Raw genomic sequence first — 27,822 nt, 5'->3', positions numbered from 1 at the left:
TTTCCAACTTTTCAAAATATAATTTATTAATTAATGGGAGCTGTGGTGTTCTCGTGTATCATCTGTGCTTTGAGGCTGCTTCAGTTCGTCATCGTCTACACCCTCCCTGTGTCTGCTGCCAGTGACCCTGGGGAGCTATGACAAGACAATGCATGTTTTTTTCTCTGCTTGGATGGCTTTATAAGTGTACTGGGAGCAGCATATGAAGTTCCCTTGGAGTTTCCTTGCCGGCTTGTTTGTAATAATTAACATTTTCTATACAATACACTATAAAACGTGGCTATATTTGACGCATCATAAGACCTTCTATCAGTCTTTGCGGTCACAACTTCTTCAGATGTTTTATGACAGTCAGCTGGGGCCTGTCTCATGATGCACTATTAATAAAGTTTAGATCTGCAACTAACAATTATTTTCAACATTGATTGATCTGGCGATTACTTTTTTAAATGTATTATCGTTTGGTCTAAAAACTGTAAGAAAATGCCACATTGCATCACAATTTACTAAAACCTAAAGTGACGTCTTCAGAGAGCTTTTTTTGTACGACTGACAGTCCAAAAGCCAAAGGTGTTCAGTTTAGTTTAGTTTAGTTTATTTCGATCACATAGATACACATCACATACATAACATAAATGGTAAAACAAAAACAAAAAAATGTCACCTTAATTCATACAGTGTCATCTTAACTCATTTCTAATCAAGAGTGACCGAAAAAAGGGGTAGGTTGAAGCATTTGTTTACTACACCTACCCTTTTTACATTCTATTTTATTTATATTTTGTACTTAGGTCCCTCAGAAGCTTATCAATCTTATTAAATGTATGTAAACATATTACATATTAACACATATTACGTGCAGAAGATATGAAAGAAAACAAAATACATTCATATACACGTTGCATCTTCTTTTTTAGTACTTTTTTTTTTTTTAAATCTTTGTAGCGTGTTACACATTTTTATTTCCTAATCTAAAAGATTCCACATTTACTCCTTTTGTTAATATACATCTTTGTTTTACATTTTTTTCTAATCTTTATCTTTGTCAACATGCACTTTCCTCTTAGTTCATACTTGCTCTCTCTAATCCGAAACAGCTTCTGGATACAGTCTGAAACTATCCTATTTTTTACTTTATACATTATTTGCATTGTTTTGGACTCCACCAAGTCTCTACATTTAAGTGTGTGTGAGTTTATAAATAATCTGTTTGTTGGTTCATGATATTCTGCTCTGTTAATGAGTCTTATTGCTCTTTTTTTTGTAATATAAAAATAGGGTTAGTAATTGTTGCCATGTTTCCCCATATTTCCACATAATATGTAATGTATGGCAATATAAAGGAACAGTATAATATATGTAATGAATTTGAAGATTTGAGCACATCTTTTGTTTTATGTAATATCGCAATAAACATTACTATCACTAAAGACCAAAAAGCATAAAATCTTCAAAATTGAGAAGTTGAAACAAGGGAATGTTTGGTATTTTTGCTTTTTATTCAGTTCAATTCAATTTGATTTATAGTATCAAATCATAACAAGAGTTATCTCAAGACACTTTACAGATAGAGTAGGTCTAGACCACACTCTATAATTTACAAAGACCCAACGATTCCAATAATTCCCTCAAGAGCAAGCATTTAGTGCAACAGTGGCGAGGAAAAACTCCTTTTAGGCAGAAACCTTGAGTGGTGAGGAAAACTTCCTTTTAGGGAACTTCCTTTTTGCGACTGAAGCAATTATCCAAATGGCTGCTGATTAATTTTACTGTCAATCAATTGATTAATCAACTAATTGTTTCAGCTATAATAAAGTTAGCTTGATAACTGTGCTGAGTAAAACACAAAGGGAGTTCACCGTGCTTAGTGAATGTCCTTTCACCAAATGTGGAACATGGACTGGGGGGCTGTTCTGGTTATGCCAACTCAGTAATCCTACTTCATGAGACAGACCCCAGGTATAAAACAGTGCAGCTGCAGCATATTTGCATACAAGTGTTCACTTGCCTTAATGGCAGTACTGTGATGTTACATCATCAAACACACACACACACACACACACACACACACACACACACACACACACACACACACACACACACACACACTGTTGACCAGTGAATGCAGTGACTGGAAAAATAAACACTCATTCACATGTGTCTGTTTAACCAGTGGCATTCTGCCCTCTGGCTGTAGAGATGTATGAAAGACTGAGAGCAGGAGAGAGAGTGTGTGCATGGGTTTGTCTGTCTAGTGCCATGTATCTCGGCCACATTTGGAATTCGGTCCAGTTTGGAGATGACTGGTTATTTCTGGGCACAGCTCCCATGCAACATTGACGCACTCTGCCACATACCTTTTATCCTAAATCTGTCTCTCTGTCCCTGTTCTTCCATCGTCTTCTATCTCCCTGTCTCTCATTTCCTTCTCCAACCTTAATTTTTCTCACTTGTTCTCGGTTTCATATCACCTTTTGCCTGTCTTCAATCACACCTCGCCCCATTTTCTCCCTGTCCGTCACCCTTCCCTCATTTGTCGTCTCTCACCTCTCTGTCAGGAACACGAGGAGAGCAGCAGAGGTGTGGATGGATGAGTACAAAAACTTCTACTATGCTGCTGTCCCCTCAGCGAGAAATGTCCCCTATGGAAAGTAAGTACCATTAGTATGAGCCCTACAGAAGCCAGACAGCATAATGTAGCTACATCAAAAAATTCTAAAGGCAGCAACGGGAATTGGCATATTAATTGGATTGCCAATTAGCAGTATGTCAGCTATAAAAGAAGTCAGACCCCTTTCATTGAAGTGACATGAGGCAGTTAATGTGGCTTAAAAGAGGGCAAAAAGTCAAAAGACTGCCATATTATTTGACAGTTATTTGACAGTTTGAAGGGATTAGTGTTAGATTATGACAGCATATGCCAAAGCAAAAGACCATGATGGACACACAATGCATTGGTAAAAAGAAGCGAGGATCCATGAAAAGGGGGTAGATGGATATTTATAGGCTAGTGATAGATGTTTTAGCCATGCCATGTAAAATTTGAGCAATATGATTTGTATTCTTTTTTGTGTTTCTACTTTATTTCACTTTATATACTAGCTGACTGCTGCTCTGTTCACCCTTTTCCACTTTTTGTCAGATTAGGCCACACAACAAAAAGTACTCTCACATCCGTACAGTGCAGCTGGACAAAGATAAAAATGCTCATTATGTGACCATGTAGGAACACTCCTGGCATCTCCCTCCAGTGCCAGCCTAAGTTATTTTCCCAAAGGATGCAGAGGTGCCCTAGGCCTCCACGTTCTTCCCTCACAGAAAGGATATAATTTATAACCTGACGCGCCATATGGTGTGTTGTCCATCGGAAGCTGATTGGTGCAGTAAGCATTTAGTTTAGACACAAACGCATTAGGTTGGAGCCTGACAAGATGGATTTTCGTGATATGTGACCCCGCGATTCTCAAATGATCTCGTGATATTGTGAGAATTCGGCTGCCGTGCAAGGCAATATAATTTAATCAATCAATATCTCTCTCTCTCTCTCTCTTTCTCTCTCTCTCTCTCTCTCTCTCTCTCTCTCTCTCTCTTTCTCTCTCTCTCTCTCTCTCTCTCTCTCTCTCCCCCTCTCTCTCTCCATCAGTATCCAGAGTCGTTTGGAGATGAAGAAGAGATTAGGTTGCAAGCCATTCAAATGGTACCTGGAGAATGTCTACCCTGAACTGCGGTAAGAAAATTTGAGCAATATGATACGGTACATGGTATGACGCTATGTATAGTATTGTGTAATGAGACTAAATGACAGTATTACGAGGACTTAGGTTGTAAGAGACCACAGTATCAGTATGATTGTGATCTCCTGTGTGCTGGGATCTAATGTTTCCTCCTAAGACTGTGGTGACACTAATGACTAACCGTACTAGCAATTATGACTCAGGCACATTATTACATTTTGGCAGGTTTGCAATTTGTCACTCACATGAATGAGATTAATAATGCATGAATGTAACAGATTTGAATAATTTCAGATGTAATAAGGTTATATTGCCTTATTTGTCAGAAGAAAAATGGTACAAAACCATTGTTCTCCCTATTGAGCTCACATTACTTCTGTCCTCTTAAGTGTACTTTCAATTTTTTTACTATTAAATAATAAAGCCTTGATATCTTTATAGATATGGTATAAGCATGATAGAGTTAATACAGTGTTTGTGTGTGTTCAGAGTCCCAGACCACCAGGACATAGCGTTTGGAGCCTTGCAGCAGGGAGGAAACTGTCTGGACACCCTGGGTCATTTTGCTGACGGGGTGGTGGGGGTCTATGAATGCCACAACGCTGGGGGAAACCAGGTAGCGTTATTACGAGGACACACGCAGGTCAGCTTGTAAAATCCTTTGCTCTAAAGACACATTGGTGGCACTAGTGGTGGTGAGAACTCAGTGGATATACTACAGGATTCAACAAATGTTGCATACAATATGTTTTGTTTAGCCAGACTGCAGTTACTAAAAAGAGAAAGCATGTTTTTAATCAAAGGTCAGCTGAGACCATAGAATGAGAGTAGAACGGACATTCCCCATTCAAATCAACATAGCACGATGGTCAAATCGGCAGCCATTTTTATGTGTACTGTTGCCTTGCTGCTAGAGAGGAATTGAGGATTGCTGGATTTAATTGCTTTATATTTTTATTGGTAAGTCATCAAATTCTAGTCATTAAATGATAAAACTAGTGAGTGCAATGCACACTACGGCCCCACTGACGAGTGTTGTCACCCTAAGAGTTAACCACAATCCCTATTTTCTCATGAACTAGTTACGTGACCAGGACGAACAGTTCAATGTCCGTTCTACTCTAATTCTATTTCTATGAGTGAGACTTAAAGCCAAGTATCGTACCTAACCTGCAGTAAGTAAAAAGTGAATATTTACATGAATATGTTTTACATATGTTTTTACAATGCATGTAGTCTATATGTCAGTCCAGCTGCAAACTTAACATGCATACTGAAGCCTCGTTCATACAGAATATCTGTACATGGAAGTATTTTAACATTGTTCTTGGAGGAAGTGCAAGTATCTTGGATCACTTTAAATGTGAAAGGTGTACAGTACGTGTGTGTGCATAAGCTCGTACCAGTGTGTTTGTGTCTGCAGTTTCTCAAATAGTTCCTTCCTAAAATAGAATGGCAGGTGTAGTGGTCTTACTGGGAAAACTAGTGTCACATAGCGTTAACAACCATTGACTTCACATATCTGGTTTACCTCCATCATTTTGCAATATTGACAAACTATCCGTATGAGTAGTTGTTAATTTTTACAACCACATTTTATGGTCTCATATCTAGCTTGAAATGAACTGACGCTCTATTTTAAATACGGCTCCTTAGGCAACATGCTTTAAGGGGGCGCGTCTTGATGCACACTCATAATTCTTTTTGTCAGTTAAAATCAGTAACACAGACACTTGAAATTAAGTCACTGAACCCCACCACTATTACCTGTTGCAGTTTGTTCAATAAGTGCAGTCGGAACCATAATAGAGCAAGAGTTCCTTTTTTATGTGTAGATCTAAAGAGCTGGTCTTACATTTCATCTAAGACATACTGGATCAACCAATGTGATTAAGACATCCTTTGTTCGACTAGTATTTTATATTTTAAGGACGATCTTCTAATGCCACTGTTACTGTTAGTCTTTGCTAGTTGTCATAAGTAAGAAAGTGGACTTAAGAACTTTGTTAAAAAAAAACAGTTTGCATACTTTGTTCTTTAAAAAATAGAATGAAAAATAAAAATGAATGCTCCCATTTGAAGTATTTAGCTGTCAAGTATAAGTACTGTGCGTTATGTTCTAAGTATAAAACATCAGATCTGAACATGATATTGGCCAATGCTCCATATAAAAAGACTTGCTTGCTCAAAACATCCCTAGCCCCAGCATGTGGGCATACAGAAGTGTGTTTATACTAATGTTTTCATATATATCCATTTTTGTAAAGGAGTGGGCCCTGACTAAGGATAAGTCAGTCAAACACATGGACTTGTGTCTGACTGTGGTGGACAGAACGGCCGCCTCCCTCATCAAACTACAAGGGTGTCGAGAGAACGACAGCAGACAGGTAAAAACACCCACTTTGGTTGGGGTGTTTATCAGAGCTGTACTCTCGCTTGTAAATTAGTACAAATAGTACCAATGCACATTTGTAACATTTCTATACTTTAACATTAGGTTTATGTCATGACATGTTTGTGTCTTACCAGAAATGGGAGCAGATTGAGTCCAACTCCAAGCTTCGTCACGTGGGCAGTAACCTCTGTCTGGACAGCCACAGTGCCAGGATGGGCGGACTCACTGTGGAGGTCTGCAGCCTGACCCTCAGCCAACAGTGGAAGTTCACCCTCAATTTACAATCATAGGGGGCGCTACAGGCCCTGGGAAGAGCTGGATAACGGATAGGGACAACAACAGACTCTGAAACACAGACAAAGAGATGGAAATAGACTCGAGGAGAAAGACAAACTTGATGGATAAATGGATCCCTCTTGCTTCTCCTCCACGTCTATACACCTCTCCCCCACACTTACCCCTCCCAAAATAACAAAGAGCCACACCCACTGGGGGAGGGGCTTGCAGACCATAATGGAGTAAACCCGTAAACTGACTGAATCTGGTGGATGGATGGTGACAGTGATGATCATGATGAGGCTAAAAGCGTTCCATCCAAACTACATACCTCAGTGTTTTTTCATTGATGGTTCCAGAGGCAAATATTGTTCTTTTACTTTCTTTAATGCTGGTGAGGTAGAACTTGTTTTACTTTGTAATTATTTTATTTAGTTATTAATATTTTTTTATTTCTTGCTGTCAACTCTCCACGGAGGTTTTGCAGGAGCTTTTTTTCGTTCTTGAAAGAATGGGACTTTGGTGTTGTTGCTCCTCTACGGTGCTCTCTCTTTGTTTCACCACACTGAGCTAGAGAACTTTAGGTTGTGGTTTCGGTGAGGTTTGGGTGTAGAGTGAAGTGAAGGGAGGAAATGAACTCGATTCCTTGAGCTTTTCCTCTCGCTTCCTCTCATTTGTTCACAGGATCAACGGAGAAAAGAGAGGCAAAGTGGACAGAAGAATGCGGTCTGTTCTGCTTTGATTTCTACACAGCTTTCCCTTCAGATTGTGGTTTTTTTTTGGGTGGGGGGGTGTTCAGGGAGGAGCTTCTCTGCTTTGGATGGGGCCTGACACCGGTTTGGTTCGGCCGGAGGTGCAGTTCCTGAAACCAGGAAGTGTCTTGAAGCCACCCCTCAGGATTTACTGTTTGTCGTCAGGCTGTAGCACTGGCTGCCACAGCATCTTCACTTCTACACCATTATGTCTCTAAAGAAATCTCTTAACAGTCTTTTTTTTGTTTACTTTTGTCAAAAAAAATGGAACCAAATTTCGAATGGATGTTTTTGTGTTTTTGAGCGATTGAAAAAGGTTTTCTTTACATACTCTCGCTGCTCTCTAACTGCTCCCTGTGGAGCGGCTCAGTTTATATATCTTCTTTTCCTGCACAGATCATTTTCTTTGCCGATGTCTAATATTGCCATTGTAGGAAGGTTACTGTCTAATAATCACATCCAAACTGGATTTAATATTGCAGCTTTTTCTCTAGAGATAACAGGTGTTGGCTGCAAAAGCATACCAGGGACATTTATATTACCACCACCCCGAGATGCCCACACATGGTATGACTGAGATGTTTGTTTCTGTACTTTCAACACACACACCTGCCTGCTCTTGCACAGCAATAGAAGGAAACGGCAGCGCTCATATGTGGCTAACATTCCAGATCTGACATCAGAGGTAAAAGTAAAACCTTGCTTATTCCAGTCTGGGAACAGATGTCATGCAAAAGAAAATTCAACTGTATGAAATGTGCATGTGCACATGTGTTTTGAAAAGCTCCTTCTAGCTGCATGTATCACCAACCAGCTCCCACAGGGTTGCCCAGCTTTTTTCTTCATTGTGCCTGTTAGATCAGCCATCTGTTCAATAGGTTGAAACTGCAATAAACAAGGTTTTACTGTTTGTCCTCACTTGGCTTCTGCAAGACGTGAACATATTTTACTGATTGCACAAGTTTTTGATGATAAAAATTACTGACGATCTTGTTTATTTTGGCAAACTACTTTATTCTGTGGAACAAGGTGTTGGTGTCACCAAACAGCATTGTGCCACTTATTAGTCACTGATACTATTTACAGTACATTTATCTGTTTGCTACTTCATTACCTGATGCCTGTTGTTCATCTTTGCAACACTAGTCACTCCTGGGCTTCAACATGGGTTCATCTTAACTGCTATGATCCTCTGTACTGTTAGTCACTGATGAGTAATGATGGTACAGTTTGGGGAAATTGAATTTGGAGCGACTCATTACTTGGCAGCTTCAAGGCAATTACATTAACACAAAACATCTTTGAACAGAAATGGCTTAAAAATCACATATTTCCTAATTTATTCTAGAAAGAAGTTGCAGCCTCAAGTGTTCTTTAATGTCAAATCTTCTCTCTGTGTCTCAATATGTCTCTTCCTCTCTCATTTTCACATCTTTACTTTCACATGTTGATTTCTTAGTTTTACTGTGTTACCGAAGCGGACAAAGACAGCTGGTCATGTGTGCTGCGTCGTCTGATACTTTTCCATCCTTTGTTCCATGTCTTTTGTTTGTTTTATGCCATTTTTCCTTGTACCTGATGTTTGTCTTATCTAATACACTCACACGACTGTAAGCAGAGTGAGTGGAGTTGAAAAGGTCAGCTGACACTGCAGCTGGTTGGAAAGCTTATCCTATGACTTGATAGGTCACTGCATTGTGCTGTGAGGCTCGGCAGACCCGAGGGTGAGCCTAGTTCTCATGGTGACCAGACTCAAAAGGCCCAATTCTAATTTTAAGGTTTTAGGTAGACTAATCTACTAAACTAATTAGTTTTTTTGCCATTCTGTTTGAAAATTTGCACAACATATGTAACATTTTCAGTTTTGAGTTAATTTCTTAAGAATGTTGCAAATCCATAATTGGAATACTGAAGAGCTTATTGGAATTTAAGTTGTACATTGTGCATCCAAACCATAGACTGTAAAGATCCAAACAGTATCTGCAGTCACACACGTGGTATTGTAGATCAAACAGCCTAAACTTCATAATTCATAGGCTGGGTGCAGGTTCTATCATTGTTACTGAATTATTCCTTTATATCTCCTTCATATCAAACATCCTTAAGAAGATCATTTGTCATCAAATTTAGATGCTTATATGTTGCTTACCGTTTAGTTAGATAAAAACCTGGTGGTCTTCATTTTCAAAGTATCTGGCCCTTGACTTTGTCAGTAAGGACAACGTGATGTTTTTAGTGGTGTATAGCGCCCTCTATTGTCACACTTCTTGTGGGTAACAAGTACAGAACCAGAACAAGAAAGAAAAAGGGACTCAAGATAGTAAATTTCTGATGGCCAGGCAGTACAGGCTAAATAGGCATGAGAACCAAACGGCACACACCTGAGTGACCATGGCAATACTGTCTGCGACAACGGTTCAGATATGTTGTTTAAAGCCTTTTCCTTTTAAACCAGTCTTATTCTTGTGAAGATGAAAAGCTTGCTATTTAATTTTTTTATTATTTTTATGTTTTACACAGAAGAAATGACACGCCTCATTTTGATTGGATGATTAAATGTTTACATCTTTAGCACAATGTGCCAACATTTTCCTTCCCATTATCTCTGTATGAAGAAGAATGAGAAGGGGGAAAAGTCTTTGGAAATGCAGAATGAGTCGCAGATAACTTGTTACACATTTGTTGATAGTATATGTTGTGTGTCTCATTTTTCTTCCCAGTCTTGGTTAGACCTGCAGGACACGCCGGGGCTAGGACGTCTCTTAGCTGCTGATCTGGTGTCAGTCTATAATGGATACAGGGAACAAAATTGGCACTTTTCTTAAAAGTCTTTAACTGTGTCTGCAAAATGTCTGTTGAGGCAGAACCAAATGTGTCTGTATGTGTTAGCTTAAAGCACCAATCAAAGAGAGGGAGAATGTTGTCAATCTTGCAGACAGGCATCTTTATTAGCATTAAAAGGGACACCAGTCAGTGAACAAGAGCATCTACCCCACTGAGTTAGTAGGACTTTATTCATTCTCACCATGTTTTGAAGGGAAACAATCAACAGCTTTATTTGATGGAGTTTAACATGAGGAGTAAAGGTCAAGCTTTGTGTTCTCTCAGCTTCCCCCCCTAAACAGAGCAGAGTTATGTCATGATTTGTCCAAACAGGAGGGATGCCTTCCACCTTCAGCCCACCTCAAATCCCTCGCCTCAAATCCCCATTTAGGATTAACAGAAGAAAAGCTTCCTTTGATATGTGAAAATCCCTGCTGAGACATATGCAGCTCAGGACTGCTTAAGCTCCTGAGTGACAGTAACAGCGAGTGTGAACATGCACATAAGACAAAATACTGTAAAAGTAAATCAACCAGTAATGACCGATAAAAGGTGAAACTAATCAATGAAGTGATGGGGTGATAATGTGTTTTCTAAAAGGATTGAGGCTTCATTGAACGTCGGTGGTAGGTGATATGGCACGAGGGGTCACACATGTAAAAGTGTATATTTTTGTATATACCGACATCAGTGTGTGTACAGTATGTACATATATACACAGTGTACTCAGCCGCGGTTCCTAGGTTTGTTGTCAGACTGTACAGCGCTTCTAACTGTCCCCTGTTTTATAGATACTGCAGAAATTCAACTTTGAATGAATGAGGAGAAATGATTAACTTAAATAAATGCATTTATATATATAAACTAAACGGTGTCGAGTATTTTGGTCCACTTCAGTGGTCGGTGGTGCGAGCTCACAATAGATACTTAAGCACCAACACAAACATACTCAGAGCATATTGATGTTTCTGTTGGTCTGTTTCAGTTTTCACTGTTATACTGTGGAACTGGACCACTATCTGCAAAAACCTCCATTGTTCTAGGATGGACAATGGAGCTCCTTTAATAGTTGAAGAAGGATAATTTTCCATCCATCAGTCAAATGTTGTTTTGATCTTTATATTAAGTGAATGGCAGCCTGACCTCCAACCAACCATATGCTGTGCAATGAGGTAGCAATTTGGGCAACATTATAAAAATACTGGTAGACCTTTTAATTCATTAGCAACATGTTTTGGTCCTAATAACCACACAATACATACAAATGTCCTGTTAATTTCAGCTAAGCCCCAAATTTCAGAACCATGCAGATGGGTAATATTTCCTCTGGCAGAGATATATACTGGGGCAAAGGTAATATGGTTTATGTAGTGACACATTTAAAATGCAATGTGTATTATATGGACAAATACTTGAGGTAAGTCCATGTTTAGTCCCAAATTGTATTTTGTACCAACTAAAGAGGTAGCCATGGTTCTGTACTGAATCATTTTGTTCTTTTGAGATTCCTCAAGGAAAGTATGTGGACATCACTATATGTCATTGTTGAACATCTCATTGCAAAACTATGGCCATTCATATGCTGCAATTTCCACTCTTCTGGGAAGGTTTTCCAAAAGACTTGGGAACCTGGCTGCAGAAATTTGCTCCCAGTCAGCCGTAAGTGCATTTAGGTTGGACAGGGACAGTAAGGCCGGCCTCACAGTCAGTGTTCCAGTTCATCCCAAAGGGTTTCCTCGTATGTGTAAATGTATTAGGCAAATAAAGGAAATATATTAATTTTATAAGAATATCTTCTGAACTATCTTAAAAAAACTGTTCTTAATTAAAACTAAAGAGTCTGATCTAAACAATGAAAAACAGCTCCAGACTAAAAGTACACAAAAGTATGGTTTGGTAATTTGGCCATGTGTACTGTATAGGACATCACTGTCTGTCTGTCTGCCAGTAATTCTGATAAATTGGTACTTTAAAATTCAGTATGTACCCAGTAAAGTATCTGGTTAGACGGACATTTGCATAATAATGAAGATCATTTTTATAGATAATATTTTTTAAAGCTATATTAATATTTAATGCCCAGAGCTTTTAATCTTAATCAACTTTATTGTTCAACTATGTTTAGGATTTTGACTCCAATTTCCAGTAGCTCTCGATGTGACCTATTTGCACACAACAGTGTTATAGAAAGTTACACAAAAACTACTAAAATAAGTACAACAAGGCTAAACAAAAATAAGCAACAATAAAATGATATACAAGCAAATAGATGTGAAAATATAGAAATGTATAGTCTATATAAAACAATAAACTGTATGTACAGGTCAATGTTTATCTACAGGGTTACAAATAGTGCAAGAGGCATTGTTGAAATATTTATTTAAGTCATACATCAGATAGCTATTGTGTTTATATGTGTATTTATTAATTGTATGCACATGCAATGCACAGTGATAAACATCACTGTTAATGTGCCAGTGTTTGCCAAAAAGCTCATTTTCAACTGTTGGCCAGATGGTAAATTAACCATTAAAACAACAATAAAACACATACAATTAGAACAGAAGAAAGCAGGCGAAAACATGAAGCAGCTGAACCGAAAAAGCAAGCTATCATGCAAAGTAGGACATGTACAATGCAGGCAATTCGTACAAAACAAACATGACAACATGGAATCACATAGCATTAGAGAAGATATATTAGGTCAGACTATGCAGTCTATGGGTCAGACCAGAAGTATAGGCTAGTCACAATGCGAGACTACACCAGACGACAAACAGCGCAGACAGGGCAAGTATATAATTAATGATAAATAATTGGTTTTTTTATATCAGGTCAGACATCTACAATCTGTTTATTAAAACGTCCATTAGTACGTATGCGTTACCCTATTTACTGTTATTGAACAGTAGTTACCCGTCTGTGGTTTAGCCTTTCCAGCAGGGGGCGATGAGAGCCACACCAGACACAGAGGACCGGAGAAGAAGACGAGGCTCACTCAGGGCAGAAGCTGATTAAAGCACCCAGCACACCGGTGGTGGTCGGTGGTATCTTACCGAAGAACCGTAAACAAACTACAAACCACAAACCATGAAGAACGAAGGTATAGAAGGCATGGAGAGGTTCCTGAGTCCGGGCAGTGGCAGAGGCCTGCGGGCGGTGAGGCACTTCACGGAGGGGGAGCTGGTGTTCGCCTGCCCTGCCTACTCATACGTGTTGACAGTGAATGAGAGGGGAGCGCATTGTGAGCACTGCTTCTCCAGGTAACATCTTGCTTCTCTGAAACAGCTGGGAAACACCTCTGTGACAGTTAGCTAACAGGCTGGTGGTTTTTTTTTTTTGTATTTTTTGTATTTTTTTTTTTTTTAGCCTAACGGAACAAAGCGAGTGATGTGTCCAGTTGAACGATGGCTAACCTCCTTTCCTAGCTAGGTTAGCTTGTGAACCTCTGGACACCTAGCTGGTGCAGACTGAAATGGGTCAGTGCGGTAAGGCAGCTCACCTGACTGAGACTGCAGCATTTGTTTGGAGCACTGCAGAGTTAGGAGAGTCTAAAATAGATGCCAACATTAACGTACAACAGCCTTACTGGTGGTTTTAAAGCCAAGATGTTAAAAAAAGCCCGCTTTAATGAGTCTATTAATATGCTTGTACACAGTCTTGAATATGCTACTTACAGTATAATCACATGTAAAATGCTCACCTTAAGGAGCTCTTCACTGCTTTTCAACCTTTTCTCTAATGTGATATACTTGACCTGCAGTCTTCATGATATTAGTCTGTCAGTGTCATTGTTATTTTTTTGTTTTAAAGTTTACTCATTTATCAGTTGCACATGTATTTGAGTCATTTGTTGGAAGTTTCCTGCTCCAGTGGTGTGTAGAATGTGGAGTGGTTAGAAAGGGCGGCCTACAACATGCATAGATATTAGATACATGTATATGTGTAGGTGTGTGTGTAGGCAGTGCACTGCACCTTCATCAATCCTTGCCTACTTGTCCTGTTGAGATCTGATGCACTTTGACTCTCTCTATGAGACTTTTTAGCGTGGAATTAAGTCTCCCTCTCACACTTTCATACACTCATGCGTCCTACCCCAGCTGCCATTAAGGTTTATAGAGCAGTAAAAGGTTAGGGTGCTAAATATAGTTGTCCATGTGTCCCAAGAGAGGAGGAGCCAAGAGATGAGAAGGCCAGGGGTGCATGTGCACATGGGGGTGCTGGAAAGTCATATTCTAGTGCATACTGTATGGAGCAGTTATGAATAAAATTAAAGATTTGAAACTACTGTTAATTAACTTTTTTGTTGGTGTTTGAGCTTATGTGTTGTGATCTGTGCGTCTCACCTTTTGTCACAGCAGCAAACCTGCAAGACTGCCTCATTCACCATCTGTTTAACAATGAATATAACAAGTATCTAAATTGCATTCCATTTTACACTACTTGCACTATGTCCACCTCACACGTATATGTGTAAAGTATAAAATTCTCCCACTTATATTGAAGTTATTGTTTGTTAGTATTGTATACCTTTGTATATTGTTGATAAGATTTCATACATATGTCAGTAAAAATGTAATCCCACATCAGCCAGCTGAAAAGCATCACGTAAAGATGTTTCCCCAGATGAAGGTGCACAGTTTGTTATTTCAGGAATCCTGCTGCTGACAAAATCGATCCACTTATCACAGCTGCTGTAGTGGAGTAATGTGTTTATATCTTCATGTCTCTACAGGAGAGAAGACCTTTTTAAGTGTGGCAAGTGTAAGCAGGCTTACTACTGCAATGTTGACTGTCAGGTAAGAGAGCTTTCTGCTTCCTGCTTCCTTTTTCACAAAGGGCTTGTAGTTTCTGTCTGCGAGTATGCGTGCCAGTTTCCACGGTAAAGGAACTGATCATGAAAACATTTTACGCCGAACAGAACTAAGAGTAATGTTTTAAGTTTGAGTCCTTTGTGTGCATCGATACATGTGGTGCCAAAAGTTGAGCATTTTGCTTCACAGTTATTGTTCTTGGACCACACATTAAAAACTGATCTAGCAGAGCTCCGTGCAGGCAGCACACAGCAAGAGACAGGGAGAGCACGCGGTCACTCTGCTGTTGCTATGACAATTCGACCTGTGCTCCCTCTGCCTTTTGCTAGTTTTAGTTTCATGGCACAAAACGCACTCCGTGCACTGCAGTAAAACTGAGGAGTTTTCTTTTGTGTGAGAGAGAGCAATAGACTGAGGTACAAGTACCTCGACCAATAATTTATGGATGATTTGCTTTGTAATAAATAACATCATTTATCATCCATTGTGGATATATGATTCTCTCTCTTTCTTTTTCTCTCACATTCTTGCTTGTTGTCTCTCTCTCATCTATTGCACTGTTGAATGCGATTGCTTGCTTTAATAATGAAGGGTTAATAACTGTTATTTTTGTCTTTTTGTGTGTGTGTGTGTGTGTGTGTGTGTGTGTGTGTGTGTGTGTGTGTGTGTGTGTGTGCAGAGAGGTGATTGGCCCATGCATAAGCTGGAGTGTGTAGCTATGAATGCCTATGGGGAAAACTGGTGTCCATCAGAGACTGTCAGACTGGTGGCTCGAATCATCGTGAAACAGGTACAGTAATAAGAAGTAGGAGTAGAAATGTTTGAACATTCAGAGATGTCTTTTTTTATTCGGAGCAACAACAGATATTAATGCAGGAACTGTTTTACATAAAACACCAGTGAAAAGCAAGCAAAGAGCAAGAAGCTAGATGTGAAATGAGACATCATCCTTTTCAATTTATAATCAAACATTTTTAACCTTTAATCTGTCGGGTACTGGTTAGTAATGCTTATGACACTGAAAATAAGACTAGACCCAAGACTAAAGCAAGAACTAAACAGGAACTGAAGCACTGTATGTGCATTTAAAATTGTGTTAAACTAACTAGAATGGAGATCTAAGACTAAATAAAAACGGAACTATATAGTTTTAAATTACAATTATCCAGTGTGGACCGCATAATATATCTTTTTTTTCTTTTTTCTTAAAGGAACACGCCGACTTATTGGGACTTTAGCTTATTCCCCGTATCCCCCAGAGTTAGACAAGTTCATACATATCCTTCTCATCTCCGTGTGTGTCGTAACTCTGTCTGACGCCCCCACCGCTAGCCTAGCTTAGCACAGATCCTGGAGGTAACCGGCTCCATCTAGCCTACTGCTCCCAATAAGTGACAAAATAACACCAACATTTCCTATTTACAGATTGTGATTTGTATAGTCACAGTGTGTACAAATAACAAGGTCACATGAGACACAGCCATCTTCTAACCGTATACAAACTGGGAACTATATTCTCAGAAGGCGAAGCACTGCTACTTGGGCGGAGTGATTAGCGCAACACCTGAAAAGCACCGTTGTTAGTGGTTACTCTCTGCTCCTCACCACGGGGCTTCTCAGGTGCTGCGAGCAAATCACTCCACCCAAGTAGCAGAAGTAGCAGTGCTTCGCCTTCTGAGAATATAGTTCCCAGTTTATATACGGTTAGAAGATGGCTGTGTCTCATGTGACCTTGTTATTTGTAGGAAATGTTGCCATTATTTTGTCACTTATTGGGAGCAGTAGGCTAGATGGAGCCGGTTACCTCCAGGACCTGGGCTAAGCTAGAGTTACAACACGCACGGAGATGAGAAGGGTATGTATGGACTTGTCTAACTCTCGGGGATACGGTGAATAAGCTAAAGTCCCAATAAGTCGGTGTGTTCCTTTATATTTTATTTAACCGAGTGCTCAACTTACAATCCAAATGCAGTAACACAGTGACTATCTCCTATTACTGTCACATTCCCTGTCTCTCCATCCAACCCCTCACACCCCCCATAAACCTAGTAGCCAGATATACAATAGCTGGACAATAAGTAAATAAAAGGATAATAATAATAACAATAATAATAGGAGAAATTAGAAAAAGTGCATAATATATCTTTCTCACAGTGGACATTCTTACTGGTCAAACACAGGTGTAACTAATAACATGAATAATGGCTGCGGTTTATTCAGGTACTGTGCATGCTTTGTGCTTCTGTGGCTGTCTCACTCTGGCACTGCTAAAGGGAATGGAGCAGGCAGTAATAGGTTATTAGTAACACGTGATTCTCATCACAAGTGCTAGGAAAACTTAAAATGACCAGCCTGTATTTGAAAGCTGATGGCTAAAAGGAACCGTGTGACAATGTGACTGAAAAATCAACAAACATTTTAAAACCTTCAAACAACCTATAAACAAGATAAAGAGGCAAATAGTATATGTGGCCAGCCTGATAATAAGCAGCAATGCAAAGACTAATCTCATTTTCATTTGTATACTTTTGCATGAGTAGTATCAGAGGAGTGTCATGGGTGTCATGCCTTTGCTATTCATACATTGCAGTTCAGAAAGGTGACTTGTTCAAAGTGACATCAGCTTTGGTCACATTGTGCGCCGACAAAAACAATTACATAAGAGCAAACTATACTCTTGCAATGTGAACTTCTTGTGTTGTAATTTAACTCTGTGTTTAAATTCATCTGTTGGTGCCTTGGAACCCCAACGTTCCTGAGTGACTGCTCAGCAGCTCAGCTCAGCATTTGTGCTCAGCAGCTGCTGTACTGTTAAAGTGTTTTTATGACTTCTTAATTGGCCGGAAAGTCTTTAACAAAACCAGTTGCTATAGTATAAGCAAACATTGAGAAAGTAGAATTTTGTTTATTTTGTATTTTATGTATTTTCATGATTTTGCTTTTTTGACTAAAATGACTTTCATGTTACAGAGAGTCACAACAGAGCGCACCCCTTCAGAAAGGCTGCTACTGCTCAGAGAGTTTGAATCCCGTAAGTAGGTGTGTGTGTGTGTGTGTGTGTGTGTGTGTGTGTGTGTGCGCATGCATACATCAGTTTAGTTACATTTGTGTGCAGTTTTAGTTATACTGTGTGTGTGTGTGTGTGTGTGTGTGATTTTTCTGTGTCTCTGCAGTTGTATCACTGTGTCTATTAATATGCTCTGTTGTAGCCTCCAGTCTTGGTTCTGTCTCTTTTTATTCACTCCAAGTCTGCAGAGCTCTGGGATTTAAATCCCAAGATTCTGGGTGCTGTAATTTCATGTTCTCTACCCTTCTTTAAAATCTACTGCCACTGTGCCCTTGGGCAAAGTACTCAACCCTCTTCTCTGGGAGACACTGATTGTACTTAGAAGCTCTTACGTGTTAATTCCAAACACTGTTGCAAGGGGGAAAAAAAACTCTTTCTAATTTAAGATTAAGATTTATATCAGTAGCGTACACTGTAAGTTGATTAAGAGTGTATTCATCGAAAAACAAGACTGTGTTCTAACGTAAGTGCCCACAAACTGTTTTCTCTGCTCCTTTAGTATGAGCTGTTGTTGGAGGCTCAGATGTGTCATCAGAGGATTCTCACAGAATTAACCTTCACACCTGTCTTCTCATGCACACAAAGAAAATCAGTGGCCAGCTGCTGCCGCCAGTCTCTCCCTCTCTCTCTCTGTGTGTGTGTGTGTGTGTGTGTGTGTGTGTGTGTGTGTGTGTGTGTGAATGACACATGGCATTGCAGTGGTATATTCTACACCTACTAACACGGAGTGGTTTTTCTATGGGGAAACAACAACAAAAAACATACTGATATAATTCTGGATGAATAATCAACTTTATCTTTTGTCTTTACCTGGCTGTTCATCAATTCCCCTTTAGTAATCCCTCTTCTCTAAAATGAAAGCACTGCCTCAAACACTTAAGAACCCTAAATGTCTTAAGTCCAGCTAGTGGCCCAATAAGGCTCCAGTGTTATTCACAACCAGCCAAACCCTTTCTTTCTCTCATTTGTCTTTCCCTTTTTGTCTTTGTTCGTTCTTTCCATCCTGTCTGTCTTTATTGTCTCTCTTATTCTTTCTTTTTTCTGTCTGTGTTTCATTGCCTTTTCTAGATTTAGATAAGATGGACAGTGAGAAGGACGAGATGAACCAGACAGACATAGCAGCGCTGCACCACTTCTACTCCAGACACATCAGTGACCTTCCTGACAAACAGGCTCTCACTGAGCTATTTGCACAGGTAACATTTAATAACACTATGTCCTTTAAAATAAAAAACCTTCTGTTCCGTGAAGGATCCAGGATCTTGGGTTGGTTGTGTGTTTTGTCACTGTCGTATGATTGGTTAGGAAAGGTTTGTGGAAGGACATGCTGGGTTATACACAAAAGATTTAGACACGCAGTGTGCAAATATATGCATGCTTAATGCTTGTGTTCACACATCTTTTTTTATTCTCATCCACTCGCATCAACCCCAGTTGTCCTTCACTTGTTAGCAGATACACACTGAAGCACATGTTGAGGTGAAACCAGGATCTGTATCGCACACACCCACTGCTCCTGTCTGTTTAACTCTACAGCGGTTAGCTCTTTAATTTGATCCGTCTGTCAGTGCTGCTGTCCCCTTGTCTCCAAGCTACACCAGCAGCCTCTTTGGCTTCTTATCTCACAGCTACATTTAATCTCCACTACCAGATTTCCTTCTCCTCCTCAGTGGAGTATGGAGATAGGGGATGTTACAGCACATGTGAGTAGAGGGGGATGCAAGTTGTATTATGATATCACTCACCCTGCTGTCTCCACCTGTTTGTTTGTGTCTTCCCTTCTTTCTTTCTTACTCTGGCTCTCCTTCTGTTTTTTTTGTGTCTCCAGGTTAACTGTAATGGTTTCACTATAGAAGATGAGGAGCTCTCCCATCTGGGATCAGCTGTTTTTCCTGAGTAAGTAGCCTAATGCCGACCGGAGTTTCCCTTTTTACATGTGTACCACACAACAGGAGAATCTCTGTGTCAGACACGTTCTCACTTACTATGAATACTCTGTTTGGTTTAGGCGAGGGCTGGGCCTGGGTAGAGCTTGCAGGAGGCAGGACATATATTGTAATTTGGTCATAAACAACCAAGACTCTTGCTGTTCCTTGAATCTGTCTGATCATTTCAGTGTTGGCCCTTACCGACAGTAAATTGTCTAAATCCCCCTTCTTCTTCACCCTCTGTTTGTTTTCTTTCTGTTTCACGTGCTGCATAATAGAAATGTCATCAACACGCCCACTTGCTTGCCGTGAATACTCTCGCACAGTGAGCTGCTCTATTCACCCATGGGCTCAATCGGAGATTACACAGTCTTTGTACTAGGAAACTGGCATGGTAAAGTCCATTTGATGTCCGATCCAACTGATTCAGACATTGCCGTTCTCACGTACAATAAGTTTGAAGTGCATGGGTAAAAGGGGCCATTAAGTTGGAAAGGACAGTATTTGTCAACATGTTACAAATGAAATCAAATGATCATTTTTAGCTGTTCCTCCTTTTCTCCGTCTGTCTCCTTACATTCATACTCAGTCTCCACTTCTGTGCCCTTCCTCTACCGCTCTCTCATTGTTTTGCGATTTCAATCTTTGTATATCTCAGCTGCTTCTGACTCGCTTAATTATTTTAGTTTTTCTCTCTTTTTGTTTTAATAAGTGTAGCATATACATAAATGATCATGCAATCCCAATCATAAATCTGCTAAATGTAATGCTTTTATCACAATTCTCTGTTTTCACAATTATATTTTTCAACTTTTGTGCTTCTCCTCCTTCCTTTTCTTCCTTTTAGTGTAGCACTGATGAATCACAGCTGTAGTCCTAATGTCATAGTGACCTATAAAGGCACAGTGGCAGAGGTCAGAGCTGTCCAAGAGATAAACCCTGGCGATGAGGTAAGTAAACACTGGACTCATCTAGCAACAGAGATGCTTCTCAGGGACAGAAATTTGGATTTTCTTTTCATCTCCCCCTTTCTCTCTCTCCATAGATCTTTAACAGCTACATAGACCTGCTCTATCCAACAGAGGACAGGAAAGAGAGGTTGTTAGATTCCTACTTCTTCACATGCCAGTGTACTGAGTGCACCACCAGGTCTAAGGTACTATTGACTTGTCTCTCTAGAGCTCAAACGCATTTATTAAGTTTTTCCAAATCACTTCTTTAATATATAGAATGTAGGTAACCTTTTTGCATTGTGGATTTGAGGAATATACTAGAAGGCTTCTTATCTGCCTCAGTCTCAGCTGACTGTTGGAGAAATACTGCAGATTCAGGCCTCGTTAGTGTCCTCACTTAGCCAGCAACAGAAGCCATGTTTCTGTTGTGTTACTGGGTTTGAAATTGTGTCTTACACACTGGCAAGTAAACTGGGTAGCTGTGTCCCAATTCCATTCTACATACTTATATACATATATGCAGATCATATATGCTATATAGTCTAGACCAGAGGCTGTGCAAGGTACGCTTTCAATTCAGTCTCAGACGAGGACAGAAAGTGTCACCTGTGTGATGTGGATGAGGTAGAAAATAAAATGCACTTTATATTCTGTCCATGTCTGCTCAACATTCCAGTCTGTTCAATATGTACGATAAATAAATGTAGATGTATGTAACTTCAATGTCATGTCCATTATTAGAGACAAGACAAGACTTTTGACATGGTTCCACTTTAATTAGATGCTTTCCATCAACGTCTGAGAGTGTTGCATGTTTACTTTGTTTATCTGATCAAATGTGGTTGCCACATGTATTCAGTTTCCTTTTCTTTTCTCTGGACTCTGTAGGTAATGTAAGTGGTATTCTGTAAGCCCAGACAGGCTGAGCACCTTTTTAGGCGTATGACAGTTAAATAAATATCAAAATTACTTCACCATTCTTTATAGTTTATCTTCTTTTGGCAGGAAATTATATGTCTGGTATCATTTTGACTTTTAAAACTACTGCCAGTTTTTTGGAATGACAAACCAACATGTGTTGTGAGATATTCCAGGAGCAGTCTTGGCAAGTAGTTTCTAATAATTTCCAGCTGTGAGTAGCTCCCATTGTGCATTGCATTGTGGGACAATAAATGGATATCACGCTAAAAAGTTAAGCAGATTCAATCAGTGTGCTATGTAAACTGACTAGTTTGAGTGATTTTAATTGTGTCACTTATCCAATGTGAACATACTACATACTGCTCAGGATTAGTGTGTACAGTAGTATGAAACTGGGACGCGGCTAGTGTTGCAAGTGTTGCCTTAGTTAAAAGACTGTCTCATCGTTGTTCTTTTCACATAATTTCCTTTAGAGTGTTTTGTGTCGGATACGTTACCGTACAACTGTTCCCTATGTCGTTCATGTCCATCTCTATCTAGGACAAAGCAAAAATGGAGATCAGGAAGCTAAGTTCTCCACCAGAGCCAGAGGAAATCCGATCCATGGTCCATTACGCCAAGAATGTCATCGAGGAGTTCAGGAGAGCCAAACACTACAAGAATATCCTCTTCCTCTGTTTAAACCTGTATTTCTCTCCCCCCGCATTTCTTTTTCACTCTCTTGTTTCCATTTTCTCTGACCTTAAGTCTTTTCCCTCTCAGTCTGTCAGTTTGTCTTCTTTCTTGATCAAGGACAACCTTTCACTTCCCTGTCTCCTCTTATTTCTCTACATTGTTTGTGTCATTAGTCCTTGACTCTCTGGCACCCCCCAGTGAGCTGCTGGAGATGTGTGAGCTTAGCCAGGAGAAGATGGGAGCTATATTTGCAGACACCAACGTCTACATGCTGCACATGATGTATCAGGCCATGGGTGTCTGTCTCTACATGCAGGACTGGGACGGAGCTATGAGCTACGGAGAGAAGATCATACAGCCATACAGGTAGATTGATCTGTGAGCGATCTGCAGGGGGCAGTAATGCAGTTACAGTACATGGTAATCCAAAGTAAATCAATCAGTTGTACCAGCAGCGCTATTGTCAGACAATCCCAGTACAGAGGCAGATTATAAATAACTGTAGAAAAAATCACCCCAGTTTTGTAATGAGATTTTTTTCTAGACGTCTGAGTTTGTCAAGACAAAGTTCTTGTAAGAATGGGGATTTTAATTACTATTTTAGTCTTTAATCATCTGTTTTAACTTTACTTTGCAGCTCTGAATAATTGTATTAATGTGTTATTTACTTTATTGAATTGTCATTTGTCCAATCTACAATATAAACACTACAACACATGTTATATTGTGTTCCGTTAAATATTTCCCCACGTTGTACACACAACTCAACCACATCTACCATATATTTTATTGTTGTTCTCTCCCAGCTTGATATGATAACAAAAGCCATTGTAACATTAATTGTAGATGATATCTTGTTTCCTCTCGCATTCACTGCTTAGCTTGATGTGTAAATTATATTCTCTCTACAGTGTTCACTACCCAGCTTACTCTCTGAATGTGGCGTCTATGTATCTGAAACTGGGACGTCTGTATTTGGGGCTTGAGAAGAAGGCACAGGGAGTCAAAGCGCTGAAGAAGGTAAGTTTACAGACATTTGGCCAGTTGGTATATTAAAGCTTTATTGCGTAACTCTTTCGATATTATTGAACATCCGTTACATTCAAGCCATTGCCAAATGAGTTGCTACAAAGCTAATTAAGACTATCAGCTCAACACAACTCTCTCTGTATTTCTCAGTATGGCTATGTTCAGAAGATTGTGTCGTCCGGTGACTTTCCCGCGCAGAATCTCGAGTGAAGCTAATTACCTCTTCTGAAGAGTCAATCATGTTTTTTTTATCCTCCGTGTCCTCCTTGGCTATTTGCAACTGCGTGGAGGACGGGTGGGGGCGCGATCACGGAAGGCTGTGTCATGTGGACGCGACAGTGTTGTTGTCATTACTTAGAATTCCTCATGGGGGAGACAGAAACTACGCACTATAGCTTTTAATAGGTGGCAAAGTAAAGGTAGAAAATAATGTGGGCTCCAAAGAAAATGTAGCACAGGATAAGTGAGCTGTAAAAGGCAACTGCAGCCAGAAGTTTGAGGTATGAGGTGACTCAGTTGCTTGTGTGGTTCAAACCACAGAACAACGCGACAGCCATTAATTGCCATCAGTCTACGCTGTACAAATGTGTCGTGAGCTAACAACATCGTACAACTGCAATTTGGTCATTCCACGGAATGTGGTGTCTTTAAATCATGATTTAAATTTTACATTTTTTCTGTCTTCAGGCAATTGCCATCATGGAGGTGGCTCATGGGAAGGATCACAATTATGTAGCGGAAGTCAAACGAGAAATCGAGGAGCAGAAGTAAATGAGGTGCAGCAGGAGGAGCAAACGGATTAAAGAAAGAGGCACTGGATTGAGGAACCTCTTTTTAAAGCAACAACAACACAAATACACATCACAACTGCATGCCATGCATCTTATACCTCTCCGTTTTGTCACACCTCTTTGTAGGCTGGGTTTCTTTTTTCATGTCTAGAGTCGACATATGACTGTGAGCTGAGGATGACCACGTTTTGTACCTGCAGCTCCCTACTTACTTTCAGATCTGGAGTTAAAAGCCGACAAATTAGGGTTTAAATGGTTGGAATGAAAAAAAGTGACTGAAATACTTTGTGTGATGAAGCTCATTAAACCCATTCAACACCATTACTGTAATTTAAGAAATGACATCAGTGGGAAAAAAATAAAAACTTTAAGACTGGCTTTAAAGCTTTCTTTCAGATGAAACAAAGCTTTCATGTGACAGCTACGAAAGCTCCATTTTCTGACATGAAATGCCTAGTTTTTCTTTCCTTGTGAGACAGAAATCATTCACAGTGTTCTGTAGATCCATCAACAGATTGTGTTTCACCATCATTTAAGTCTTTAGCCGTTTTAGCTGCACAGTTGTGCTCCAGAGCAGTTGTTTAATGATTTGGACAACTAGTGAGTAGTTGTTAAGAGGGCATTGCAACTTATTCCCAGCCAATGCATTTTAATTCTATCAAACAAAGTTTCTGGTTTCATTGATTCTTGTTTTAAACTGTGAGGAAATGATGACTGACCATGCATCAGGTACTCTGTAGCAACGGAGAAAAGAATGCAAAGAACAATTCCTAAATGAATAACCAGTGGTTTGATTGGCTTATCTTACAGTATGTTTTAGTGTTGCATGTTTTATTGTTTATGTTGTGTGTTTTATTTTTTTATATGAGGCTTTTTGACCAAAGGGGCCACAGTTTTAACTGACAAGAAACCAGCTATAATTCTCTATTCACAGTGTATCATTAGACAGGGGTGCTGATCTGAGACCAGGTACTGAAGTGAAGACATTGGTACTATGACCTGACCAGTGATCCTGGATCAGACTCTTTGCTCTCAGGATAAAGGCGCAACACTGTAGCTTTTGTTGCCTTTTGTCAAGAGATGCATTATTGTACCTTTTTTGTTATTTTTTTATTTTTTATGGAACGATGGAGAGAAAAACCCTGTGTTCACAAATACCCGTGTAGGTGTGGACTAGGCCTAAGCATCATGAATTACCCTGGGAATTATATCAATTAGTAGTGGGCAAAATATTAACATGCAGTATAACTTGGTAGGATATACCTTTTACATGCAGTTGATAATGGGGGGGGGGGGGGGTCATCCTCACCAAACACTTTTAATTTTATAATCAACAAGAATGAATGAAATATTTATTAAAAAGGGAAATTCATCTCCCTTTAATGTCTGATTTAGTGCAAAGTTCATTTTTGCACTCTTTTAAGCTAAAGAGAGACACATTTGATTCATACCATAATGAAGTATTACCTTCAGCAGGAATGGGTACTCAAAACTCCTAAAATCTATGTTGTAAAATTGTGTTGACAAGGTTAGTCAGAAATGTGTTGCCTGTGTGAAATGGTTTTCTATGACCCCGATGGCAAAATAATGACAAGGAGGAGCAGTTACAGGTCCTAAAACTGTAGTTTTCTCTCTGCTGTAGATTTGACTGAATCATTATATAGAAAAACATGCAGTGTGTGAAGGAGGCTTTAAAAAGTTGAGGCAATGCCAAGATCCTCACCTGGGCCTTAAGTTTTTTTTTAGTTCTACTCACATTTTGTACAATTTCTGTGACAAAATGTCAAAACTGCAAATCTGTAAGCACATTTTGTTTAATATGTATCAGTTTCTGTTAGTGGACAGTAAGCCTGCCTGCAGTCTTTACACTGCACTGCCCAAGGCAATAGAGATATAATTCCTTCATTATTTTAATGCCTGTAGCTTCTCCCTCTTGTTTACCATGGATGCAGTTTTATGAACAACATTACTGTGGGTTACTGAGGGTTAGAACTAGTCCATTGTTATGAGTTGCCTGTGGTCATATTTGTAGCAACTCCTGCATAGGTGACTCTTTTTATCACCTGCAAAGATGCATCTGGAAGGTGTCTGCCTTACATTTTTGCATAGGTAATCCAAAAGCACCATTTCAGCAACTCTGTTACACATTTGTCTTTGTGTATGTTTTTACAAAGGAAAAGAGGGTTTGTAGGCTGGTTTGCACAAGCCACAAAACATCTAAACCCTCTGCTAGATTTGAGCACTTTGTTTTATTTCTAGACTGTAAGAACATGTATATGATTTGTTTTTCTGTGATGTCATGAAAGAACTTGTGACACAAGGGTTAAAACAGTACAATCTATACTCATACTGCATGTATACAACCAGATAAAGGCTACCCATATGATGTTTTCTACAATTTCTGTAATGAGCTGTTACATAAAGGTGCAGTAGGTAAGACATAAAACTAACTTTCTGTCATATTTGCTGAAACTGACCCTATGTTCGAGTAGAACTACATGAAGCGGGTAATTTAAAAAAAATCTGGCACCACCTACAGTCTGTAGTGCCATTTGCAAAAATCCACAGCTCCCTGTTCAGATGCACCAATCAGGGCCGGGGGGGGGGGGGGGTCTAACTGCGTGTCAGTCACTGCTCAGGCACACGCATTCATTCTCCCTTGTGGGGGGAGGGGCTTAGGAGACCGTTTGGGGCTTTAGCAGAAAGGGGGGAGGGACTGAGAAGTTGTTAATGTTCAAATTTTTTGGCTAAGTCCTGGATCTTCACAATCCTACCTACAGCACCTTTAATGAGGCATGAATGTTATTCTACTGGAATGCATAACTAAAATCTGAGCCTCTAATTATTTCTGCACATGTCAGTGGAACTCAATAAATGACAGTATAACACTTGCTTTGATATACTTATTTAATTTTTTATTTAACACTTATTTATCCAGGAAGTCTCTTGAGATACATTATTTCTTTTACAAAAGAGAACTGGACAAAATGGCTGTGTTTATGTCATTATGGCCCCCTGTGCTAAAAATTGTCCTGAAATATCACTATTTCTGTTTTAGATCAGAGTTATCCGGTGGTTGTTGTTTTACCTTCTGGTAGCCTTTACTGAGAGTAAAACATGTCAAATGTGTGCTCTATAAACTATAGACTGAAAAAAGATGTGTAACCCTTGAAACAGCAGTTGCAGAGGTGAGCATGAGGACTACAGTCAATATAGTCAATAGACATCATCACCTCCTACCCCTATACCAATTAATTTAATTATAAGACATATTTACTCCAGTGAACTATTGCAGTACTTCTAGACTGTTAGTACTGTATCCTCATCCTACCAGCCAGACCATCTTGTGAGGTAATTAAAAGAATAACCATTTCCAGTTAGCTGTGCAAATCTCAGCCAAAATATCTTCAAGGTGAGGATCTTAAATATTTTATTTTCAATGTAAAATGCAGTCTCACACATGGCTCATAAGCTTGTCGTCCCAGCCTAAAGTTTGTTTAACTATGATCACATTCTGTGAAGGTTAGCCGTTTCGGAGGTGTCCATAGACAGTAGCAAAGCCCGTCTTTGACAGTAGGATGTATCCTGGTAACGTTAAAAAGTCACACCACATGGTGGCACTGTTGAGACAAACAAGTAAACCAATCATGTGCGTTGTAAGACA

The 27,822-nt window shown here is 39.5% G+C and overlaps 2 protein-coding genes across 3 annotated transcripts in view; both read left to right on the top strand.

Moving 5' to 3' along the window:
• Window positions 1–10,844, top strand: part of galnt2 (UDP-N-acetyl-alpha-D-galactosamine:polypeptide N-acetylgalactosaminyltransferase 2) — a 61,198-nt gene extending 50,354 nt beyond the window's left edge. For both annotated transcript variants that reach the window (XM_031314037.2, XM_031314036.2), the window contains 5 exons: window positions 2,559–2,651; window positions 3,644–3,727; window positions 4,224–4,350; window positions 6,002–6,121; window positions 6,264–10,844. In XM_031314037.2, coding sequence (XP_031169897.1) covers window positions 2,559–2,651; window positions 3,644–3,727; window positions 4,224–4,350; window positions 6,002–6,121; window positions 6,264–6,419 — 580 coding nt within the window. In that variant the 3' untranslated portion in view covers window positions 6,420–10,844. The remainder of the gene's footprint in view (window positions 1–2,558; window positions 2,652–3,643; window positions 3,728–4,223; window positions 4,351–6,001; window positions 6,122–6,263) is intronic.
• On the top strand, window positions 81–24,534 carry smyd2a (SET and MYND domain containing 2a). The gene is made up of 13 exons (XM_035999390.1): window positions 81–93; window positions 12,973–13,243; window positions 14,716–14,779; window positions 15,474–15,584; window positions 17,765–17,825; window positions 18,930–19,057; window positions 19,690–19,757; window positions 20,637–20,739; window positions 20,835–20,945; window positions 22,204–22,324; window positions 22,530–22,704; window positions 23,250–23,358; window positions 24,055–24,534. Exons 2-13 carry the CDS (start codon window positions 13,071–13,073, stop codon window positions 24,136–24,138), a joined length of 1,308 nt encoding a protein of 435 aa, XP_035855283.1. The 5' UTR covers window positions 81–93; window positions 12,973–13,070; the 3' UTR covers window positions 24,139–24,534.
• Window positions 24,535–27,822: the final 3,288 nt, after the last annotated feature.

The sequence above is a fragment of the Sander lucioperca genome, chromosome 3, assembly GCF_008315115.2.
Source record: "Sander lucioperca isolate FBNREF2018 chromosome 3, SLUC_FBN_1.2, whole genome shotgun sequence".
Classification (NCBI taxonomy): domain Eukaryota; kingdom Metazoa; phylum Chordata; class Actinopteri; order Perciformes; family Percidae; genus Sander; species Sander lucioperca.
This window is presented reverse-complemented; position numbering and strand designations above follow the sequence as displayed.